A 10697-nucleotide genomic window follows, 5' to 3' on the forward strand; every position below is an offset into this window, starting at 1 on the left:
TTGCGGTCACTAAGTAAATAATTCTTTAGGGACCTAAATATATCTCCCGCTGTTGTGCGGATAAGCTGGTATCCTTCTTAAGCGCTATGGGCTTCATCTGAAAATCTGAAACGGCTGGATTCCGTTCCCTTTACCCTTCCAGTTAGCCAGGGTTATAGGAGTTTGTATTATAATACCGGTGCACTACAGCGCTAATAGCTTTGATATTTACCTTCATAGCTCTTATTATGAACTTTTGTAATGATGTTCACAATTAAATCCCAAAAACAAGATGAAAACGAGGCTTGGGTCACTGTTGCGTTTCCAGTGAAATTTGAGCCATTACTTCCGTGGAACTGTACCATCTTATATTTTGGCTGCACTTGAGCTTAACCTTTGAATTTTTGGTTTATTTGCATAGATGTCGATGATGAGATATACCATAAATGTTTGATGGAGGCGGGTGATTGAGAAACTGATAACAGGTGGCTTTAAACGAAACACTGGATCTCACTTTTAAGCCATACTAAGACTCATGAAAATTGTGTCCTTGAATAACACCGTGGATGGGCTTTTAATTGGAAATTAAATAATTTACAAAGTTCACTGGGTTTCCACAAAATTTAATCTAAAAACTGGTTTATTGCTGATGAAATTGAACTTTGTCAGTCAAAATTGTTGCCGCCAAGTTGGGAGTAATAATTTAATCCACTTCAGTTTATTATTAACTTATCGTCACCGGAGCTGGTTATAAGATTATAACGATAACCAGTATAAACATTCGAATTATGCAGATTTAAGCAGTTTTTGAGCACTGGCATAATGCAAGCCCATGAGCTTTGAACATGCACATTTCACTGTCTCCTTCCGGAAGAGGAAAACAATCCATACCTTAATCAAGTTGATAAGTCACAACACATTTCAAATGTTAGTTTAAATTATGTTTTATTTAAATATTTGTAACAATTTAAACCATCAGTTTCACTTAATAGCGTTGTGGCTTGTTAGCATATTCCTCTTTGTATGGGTGAGCTTCGATCCATTGCAAGGCACGGACAATGTAGTCTGGGATTGGTTGTGGTGGTGGTGGGACTGGGAGATGGGCACCTTCTGGGTGGAATCCATTTTCGTCAGCAGTGTAGGTAAGTTGGATTGGGATGCCTTCAGGGGAGGTGTGGGAAGCGGCTCCGGCAGCTTGGACACCACCTACACCTTGTTCTTGGGCAGCAATTCCGTTTGAGGTTTCGAAGGAGTAGCGGTATGAACCATCAGGACTAGCATCGTTGGTTAAGCTGCGAATTTCAGCGGTGGCTTCTGGGGTGCGTTGGGCGGCAGCCAAGGCAACAACTACGGCGAGTACTACCTGTGATCATTACGAAAATTATTGCATTAGAGGCTTATTTAAATTGGTGATTATTATTGGCATATCATCAGCGGAAGACCGATAAGGCATTTTAATATTTTGATATATTATAATGTTATGGAACTTACAAACTTGAACATGATGTTTTCGATTTGATCTATTCAAATGTGAAACTGATACCGATTGGGATGATGATCAGGTCTTTTATATGAAATGCGTGATATGCGATCCATTAATTGACGCATCCAAAAGTGGGGTTATCTCATTACGTTTTCTGTTTTTTTATTTATTGTTCCAGTTAACAACGATTTTGACCAAAATAGAAAAATGCAAGGCCAGCGTATGTGAATCTCAGGAATTCCAAACACCCGAACACACTTTCTTTGAAATCCAGTTCAGGCTGCATTCCATTAAGCAAGGAAAATTGTAGCAAGGAAAATAATTTTCTACTAATTTTGTATTATTGAAGCCGATGAATATGTGTAGTATGTTTGGAACGAAAACTTATTATATTAATTATATTTAATATTATACAATTTAAAATATCAAAGTTGAACCTTGTTTGAGTAAAAATGGAGAGTCCCTAAAAGAAATAAAATTTTGGGAAAGATTAACCCTTAAAACGGAAGAGTGATCACTTCTGATTACTATGAATAGCTAAACAGGCATAGTCCCTCAAGGATACTTAAGGGTGTCATCCCGTGTGTCGGATTCGCGGAATCGAATTTTTCTTTTGGCATCAATTATATCTAGCTATAGTGTAGAATATATACACAAAGTGATTTTTTGATATTCCGGGTCATTCGGAAATTATAGTGTTTAAACACGTGATAAGTAACATGCCAGATTTATGTCGATCGCCGTAATAAAGCGCGTATTTATCAATCCGAACGACGTTCGAATGACTTCGTTAAAGGGACAAAAATTGAATCCAAGGCTGTACATGTGTTTCTTCAAGAAACCTAAGTTTTATGGATTAGGTATAGCAGATTAATGGTCAGTTAAGGTTTTATGGCTAAAAATTGCATTCTACTTTTTAAATGCGTTTTTCTCGAAACTGCATGTTGAAAATCGACTGCCACCATAGCCCAAAATCTATCCAACCAAACCAAACCAATATATTTCTACGGTCTGCAAACTAGGATAATTGCGATTCGTTCAGTAGTTTTTTTTTTATTCATTAAAGAAGCCGTGAAGAAACACTACAATTCTTAAAAAAAAGTTTAATATGGTGTCAAAAATTTAGTTTTTAATATTTTTTGATAATCCTAGTTCGCGGACTTTAGTTAAGTCTGTACGTTAAAGTGCCGTTTACTTTTTTTCTCTAAGATGATGACAGCGCCCTCTAGCGTGGCAGCAGAAAAACACCTTTTTTGGAGATGGGTGTATAAATTGCTTTGTATTTCAATAACCAACTATGCGATCGGGCTGGGAAAATTAATATACACGTTCAAGATATTAACAAATCTTTGGTGAAAAAATCGTATTTGTATCTATATCCAGTGCTTCACAAAAAATTTCCAAAAAAGCCAAAAAACGGCCTTCACACGAGATGACCCCTTAAGGTTTTCCGGGGAACTAGAGGAGAAACCTGCAACTGAACGCTCGCAGAGTTTAAGATGTATTTTGATTAGTCTGGTATTCGAAAAAAAGGCAACTGCCGAAATCGACCTATTTTCCCTAGTGAAGCAAAAGCTATGACAGTCAATTATGAATAATTTGCACACAAAAGAAAAAGTAAAATACAAATTAAACTGCGCTCATTGGTAGAAAACCTTAGTCTAGACTCAGTTTTTAAGTTTTGTTTGCAAAACAAAACCTTATTAAGATCGGTCTGTCTGTCTTTTTTTTTTTTTGAGGAGGTGGAAATCTTCAAAAGACACTGGTCTGGACACACCAGCGTGTGGGATTTTTACCCACTAAAACCACCCCCGACTCCCTTCCTGCCCCGCGGAACCACCATAAGGTATTACATCACGGGGCGGAGTCAGCTCGCTCTAGCTTAATCCCATTTCTTCTATACGCGGCGCACGTGGCCGCGCTTTTCTTCTTTCCTCTGCTTTTCGCAATTTGTATTGAATAGATGCGACCATGGAGTTGACCGCATCCCAATTCTCTTGATGTGCTAGCATTTTCGGCACCAGATTTTCTGGTACCAGCACCTCTCCTAGAGTCTCCTCTAGATTCCTCCTTTCTTCCACAAATCTCGGACAGTGGAAGAATACATGCTCTGAGTCCTCTGGGACTCCATCACAATTTGGACAGTCGGGTGAGGTCTCCAATTTAAACCTGTGAAGGTATTGGAGATATCCTCCGTGTCCCAGGAGAAACTGGGTGAGATTATAATTAATCTCACCGTGTCGTCTCTCCAACCACTCTTTGATGGCAGGAATAAGCCTGTGAGTCCACCGACCCTTTCCCGAACGTTCCCAACGCTCTTGCCATCAATTTATGGATCTCTCCCTCTCAACGTTCTTCGTCTGCGATAAGGGAGAGATTGGCTTCGCATGGTATATATTCGCCATCTCATCTGCCAAGATGTCAATCGGCATCATTCCAGAGATGACGAATGCTGCATCATCTGAGACAGTCCTGAAGGCAGAGCATACCCTCAGAGCTGTCCTCCTGTAGACTGCATTCAGTTTGCTAGTGTTAACTGACATCCGCAATGCCTCGCTCCAAACTGGGGTCGCATAGAGCATGATTGAGGTCACCACCCTGGCTATAAGTAACCTAGAGGTATGCCGTGGCCCTCCCACGTTCGGCATCATCCTCGCCAGGGCCATACTAGCAGTGGATGATTTATCACAAACATACTGTACGTGTTGCTTTTAGCTGAGCTTGCTGTCTATCACCAAGTATTTGATGGTCGGCTTAGAAGTGATGATATGATTCCCGATTCTAACACGGGCTTAATTTCTCCTCCGGCGCTTCGTGATGAGGACCGCTTTTGTTTTTTCCTCCGCAAGCGTCAAACCAGAGCTCTCTAACCAGCATTTCACAGCGCTGATTGCCTCACTTGCTTTGCGACAACAACCAGCGCTATGTCGTCAGCGTAACCCACCACTGTGGCTTCCTCCGGAAGGGGAAGATTAAGAACATCGTTGTACATGATATTCCACAGTAGTGGGCCCAATACGGAACCCTGTGGGACACCCGCGGAAACAACATACTCCTGGGGTCCGTCATCAGTGTCATACCAGAGCCTCCTTTCAGTTAAGTAACTATCGACGATAGCAGCGAGATAGGCGGGAATACCAACCTTCGTTAGGGATTTGCGTATTAGATTCCAATTGGCCGAATTGAATGCATTTTTCACGTCCAGGGTTACTACCACGCAATATTTGCTGGTACTACCCTTTCCGTGAATTGCATCTTCGGCCAAGCCATTAACCAATTTGATGGCATCAATGGTTGATCTGGCTTTTCGGAACCCATACTGCCGATCTGAAAGGCCGCCTTGGCTCTCAACAACCGGGAGTAATCTATTATAGATTACCCGCTCCAACATTTTCCCGACAGTGTCCAAAAGACATATGGGTCGGTATGACGATGGTTCACCTGGAGGTTTACCAGGCTTAGGTAGAAGTACCAACTTCTGTCGCTTCCAAGCCGCCGGGAATATTTCTTCGGACATGCACGCTTCGAACAACTCAGCGAACATGTCCGGCCTGGATTTCACGGCAAGCTTAAGGGCGTTATTCGGTACTCCGTCCAGGCCCGGCGCTTTATTGTCTCCTATTCTGCCGCAGATCTCCAGCAGTTCGTCTCTGGTGACTGGAGGAATTGTCGTCACATTCAGAGGTGGTTGGAATATGTCGGTGCTCTCCTCTTGCTGGCGGAATAACCTCTGGATGATTTTCAGCAAGAGGGTGGGAAACGTAATCTGCGGAGAGGAGCGGCTTCTGAATCGTCCCATCACGATTCTATAAGCACTCCCCCACGGGTTTCTGTCCGCTTCTGAGCAGAGCTCCTTAAAGCATTTCGCCTTGCTTCGCTGGATGGCGAGCTTGAGGGTTTTGCGGGCTGCCTTATAGGCGCACTCTTTCTGCCCCTGATCGACTCTACCTACCGCCCTCTGAGCCGCTCTTCTGGCTCGGTGGCAGGCTGATCGAAGACCGGTCAGTTCATCATTCCACCAGTAGTTTGGTCTTCTACTGGGGAATGGGCACCTCCTAGGCATAGACGCGTCACATGCTTTGGCGATGCATTGAGCCAGATGGACGGCTCTTTCCGTAGAAGCGTCTGCTTTATCAGGTTGATCTAACCACACCTGTATGAAGGTCTGCTCACCCAAAGATTTTGCAGACCAGCCTGAAACCTTTTTCGGTTTCGGGCATGATAGCTCTTTGCCCTGTGGCTCGATACATGTCTCAAAGAAGATTGCCTGGTGATCGCTGTGGGTGTAGCAATGTCTGTCTGTCTGCCCGTCTGTCTGTCTATCTGTATGTCTGTCTGTCTGTCTGTTTGTCACAGGCACTTTTCTCAGAAATGGCTGTACCGATTGACACGACCCCCAGACAAGCAGTGATTGATATCCTTCTAGGTTGAGATTTAGGAAAGTCCTCATACATGTAAAAGGTGGGTGTAAAATTTTTTTTCACCAAATATAGTTATGCGGGATATCAAATGAAAGATCTCGATCAGTACTTTTCGGAGCCGGTTTTAGTTTTGAGATTTCTTAAAAAGGCGAGGAGTGGGAGGGGTGCAAAGTGATGATTACTTTAACGGACCCATTCTCAGAAACTACTCAAGCGAAAAATCTGAAAAAAAATCTTGAAGCTGCCTCTATACGGTGCCCAGGGCTCAAAATACTCTCCATATCGATATCTGTTCAAATTAAGTTAATAATAGTATATTATCATATTTTTGGGAAAATTGAGTAAAACCCTCTTAAGTCTATTTCAGAGTTATAAAAGTTGGTAGTAGTATAAAATATAATATGAAGCATATTATCCCCAAGTTTGATCAAAATCATACTATTAGTAACAAAGTTACATTAGCTCAAAATTGTCTTTACCGTGTAAATTTACAACCCGAAGTACTAAATCTGATATGCTAAATGCATATTCTTAACGGGCTACGTACAAATGGGATAGTTCTACACTCAAATATACCCACGCAAGAAGCAAACAAAACCTTTCATACCTGAAGCGCTCAGCTTGCGGTTTTCCGACTTATTCTAGGTACTCATTCACAGCTGAGTCGACTGGTATCTGACGTCAAATCACGATACAAATTTCACTGCGACCAGTGAGATTTGAAGCGTGACCTTCCGTATGACACCCTTGTGCTTTAGCCACTCGGCTATCCGGGCACGGATATTTACAGATAAACGGCGTTTATCTTTTGGCAAAAAAATGCTCTCTGTGGAAAACGCCCTAGGGCGAACCTGCTCAGGGCAAACCATAACCTTCAAGTTTTACCAAGGTCGAGGAGAAACGATCGTCTCGAGTATTTGCAACTAAAGGCAAATCGAAGCCATGTGGAAGTAATTTTTCCCATTCGTGAACCCAAATGCCATCAAAGGAGAACCCGTCGGCAATGGCTAAATTTTGATTTCACCCCACCAACCCATCCGGTTACGATAGTTAGCAGTGCGAGCAGGAAAAACTCCTTCTAACTTTAAGGATTCCATCATCGCAAGGCATGAAGTTTCGCTTAGAGTCTGGTGGTGTATTCCGTAAAATACTAAGTCTAAACTTGGTCAGCGAGCCTCATATTGGAACAATGGGTTCTGGTAGGGAAATTATGGCGAGGACGACGCCTCCAGTTTATGATTCATAACAATATACACTATGACCTAAGGAAAGACATTGAAGTAGGAGGCCGTGATGTCTTTTGAGGTAGTTCAAAATCCACACGTAGTTCAAAATCAAATTGAAAAGAGACCGAGTTGTAGATCTTCAGCTGGCATAATGAACTCACTTCATTGCGATCAGGCAAAAAGTCATTGGCGTAATAGTGACATCTCTGATAAATTGGGCGTAGTTGAAAATAGTGATAAGTACCCGAGTTAGATTTCAGGAAGGCAGACTGAGAAAACAATTAGGTGATCATAACTACTATAGGAGAAACTTTCGGAGGGATCAAGAAAGATGTTTATTCCGTGCGCCCAAGAAAGGTGAAGCACATGGTGGAACAAAGGTACTTCTCAATCGAGTCCTGAAGTGTGATTCCGCTGCAATTACCTCGTTTTGCTATAACATCTCGAGTAAGCAATGGTCTTTGGGCCAGCAAACCGTGTAATGGCTACCAATCATACGGTTATTCGTCGTTCCGGTGAGCTTTAGGCAATCAATTTTTTGTTTTACTAATTGTTGGACCTCTTCGATGTTGTGCCCATTGAAGCAAATAGAAAGAGTACGAAGACTACCTAGTCATATAATTTAGGTTTTGTTGGTGTTTATCTTCCTTAGATCTTGAGCCACTTGGCCATGGTCTATGACTGGTTGAGAAAGCAAGTTTGTGGACTTGTATAATACAACTTGGGTTTGATCTATCTCAATTTGAGGAACAAGTGTTTTCTGTGGAATCTTCTTGGAGTAACAGGCATGTCATCGTGATTTCCGACATTCCAATCAATATTTCGGACCATTTACTCTTTAATAATTCGAGCAATTTGTTTGGCGACGTTACTTGATACTTCTGGAAGTCTTACCTCCATCGGGAGTCAATAGAGGAATATTACTTTCTCCAGCTCCTTTGTAAATGCTCTTCATATCAGGTAAAAGTGGGGCGATTTAGTAAAGAATAAGTTTCGTAAGTAAGTTTGTCACTCCTGTTTCCGTTGATCATTAGGGGCTTCATGAAGTGATCGACATGCCTTCGCTAATTGTTCTTTAGGTCTGGGCATCTGTGCACCTACCATTCTCTTCTCAACTTGCACCTTAGCTGGCAATACACAGACGTAAATTAGAGCTGAGCAGCCGCGGTTATTATCAGTTCATCATACGCACTATACCGTTTCATTAATGTCGTTTATATTGCAGTGACGCATTTTAAGCTGTTTCATTTGCTTTTCATTGAGATCATGAATTGGACAGTCAGTAAATAGAAGCCGTGTCAACTCTTGTGTTGGGAGGCTTATATTTACTTGACTTTAAGGTGCGGTTTTAAATGGTAGCATAGCTCACGTTTTCTCGGAATATAACACTTGGCAGGTATGCAAATGCCTTTGATAATCGTTGGCGCAACAATCCATATTGGATCAGGGCCTTGAACTGTGTTAGAGCACTTCATTCAAGACCGTAACGGTACACTACACTAATACTGTAGGAGGCAATGTGGTCAGCGTTGCGCTCGCCTGAGATTATTACCCTGATTTCACCCAGGTAATCATTTACAGCTGAGTCGACTGGTATCCGACGTCAAATCACAATACAAATCCCACTCCCAACAGTTCCGTACGACAGCCTTGTGCTCTAACCACTCAGCTATCCGGACAAATGCCTTTGTGTAACCAAATTTTCAAAAATTTAAGTGCTGCTCAGGGCCATCTCAATTGAAGTGAGGGCAAGTAGAAAAGGGGAATCTCTCATATTATTGCAGGCTACCAAAAGCAAAAGGACCTCTTAATGGAAAAATCAGTTCAGCCAGAGAGTAGTTGCAGTCGTGAAAGTAACGATACCGGGAATTTCTAATCACTGGAGAAAAGCAAAGACCCTAAAAAGAAGCGTAGAGGTCTAGACCAAAGTTTGGCAAATGAAAAATGACGGAAAATGAATTTTTTAGCGTTGCTACCAAGGAGCGTTATTCGAAACAGCCAAGAGGAAGTCTAATAGCAGAACCTGAACTCTTCTATTATAGAGTGGAGAGGCCCTGAGGGTAATAGATGGAAAAAAGGCCGAAAGATAGAAGATTACTGTTCAATTCATGGGCATTAGGAAAACCATTCTCCCCGCTCGCGTTGCATCAGTCACCAATTAAGGGTAACCCCCTTAAGAGGACATATGGTGTTTCAAATGCTTGAAATTTTCTCACATAGCGGAGTATGTGCAACCCGCTGATACAGGTAAGGATAGGCAGGAAAGGACCACATATGCAAAGAATGTAATGTTGATTCTGAATATCTATTTTAAAAGGAGAAGGAAGTTGTTCGCCATCGGCATATCGCAGGCTGCAACAGGTGCTCCTACGGGGCGGTGCACAAGTAGTAAATGAGAAGCTCGGTGCTTTCGGTAGGGAAGGTTTTGTGTATTTCTTAAATAAGAATATTTGTGTGAGCATTTGTTCCATTTGTAGTTAGTTTGTAATGTACAGGGTCTGTTCCGCAAGTGGACTGGTTTTTCCTGGGCGAATGGGCGGATTAGCAGCGGTCTGCGCAAGATCGATGGAGGGGGATATTGGGAACGTTGGGAAAAATCAGTAGTCAGTACTCGGCCAAGCAGCTCGCTGAGCTGAAGAGGTGGAAATAAGACTTCATCAGTTGTAGTTAGTTGTATCAGATCCAGTGAAGTTCCTCCTATTCTGGATGAAATGGTCATTCACCGTAACATGCGGATATGGATTGTTCCTCAAAACAGAAGAAAAATCATCTCGGGCATTAATGCATTAAAACGAAATAAAGTCGATGGGCTAGACGATCTCCCCGCGGAGTAATTCATTGCTGCACCTGCAGTTTCTCAAGATTTGGTACTATCATTCATGAATCATGAATCCATTTTTCAGATCCTGTTTTACAGCACTTTGTTTCAAATTGTCTTTATTTATATACCAATATATTCGTTTGTCTACTTTGACTTTATAAAGTTATATTACCTACATCACTATAACAACATGACGCCACCACCGCCGTGTTTGACAGTGGTTACCAGATTTCCTTTATTTACCGCTTGTTTTCTCCGGACGAGCACTCGTTCCTTGATCTGAACAATTCAAAATTTGCTCTTTTCCGAAAAGAATACGTTTTCCCAATGTGCTAATGTGCTCTTTAACAAACAATTCGTCCTTTTCTGTTAATATGTGATGAATCCGCGGGATTCGGCAACTACCTTTCTTTAAAATTTTCCAAACAGTCTTCCGAAATCGATACTTAATTTCTTATCAATTTCTAAAGCCTTTGTTTTAGGGGTTTGTTGTACTTTTTTGAAAATGTGACGTCGTTCACCATCACTCGGGTTATGTGGGTATTCAGAACGTGACCTTGATGTAATCCAACTGCACGATGTGTAGTTTCCGGTCACTCTTTAAACAGACGGATGAGATTTACTCGCCAATTTCCCGATTTCCGGAAGAGTTTTACCTTCCTAAGACCGCTTAACTTAAATTTCCCTTTCTCCAACGTTGTTCCTATTTTTCTTTGCACCCATCTGGTAAAAATTTCGTATTATACTCACATTTTCTTAAAAACACT

At 41.9% G+C, this 10697-nt stretch overlaps 1 protein-coding gene across 1 annotated transcript; it reads right to left on the bottom strand.

Moving 5' to 3' along the window:
• Positions 1-905: 905 nt before the first annotated feature.
• Positions 906-1623, bottom strand: LOC119657231 (pupal cuticle protein-like). Its single transcript, XM_038064043.1, has 2 exons — positions 1471-1623; positions 906-1342 (listed from the first exon to the last, which is right to left on the bottom strand). The coding sequence occupies exons 1-2, from the start codon at positions 1480-1482 to the stop codon at positions 965-967; spliced, it is 390 nt and encodes a 129-aa protein (XP_037919971.1). The 5' UTR covers positions 1483-1623; the 3' UTR covers positions 906-964.
• Positions 1624-10697: the final 9074 nt, after the last annotated feature.

The sequence above is a fragment of the Hermetia illucens genome, chromosome 5 (assembly GCF_905115235.1).
Source record: "Hermetia illucens chromosome 5, iHerIll2.2.curated.20191125, whole genome shotgun sequence".
In the NCBI taxonomy this organism is placed as follows: Eukaryota; Metazoa; Arthropoda; class Insecta; order Diptera; family Stratiomyidae; genus Hermetia; species Hermetia illucens.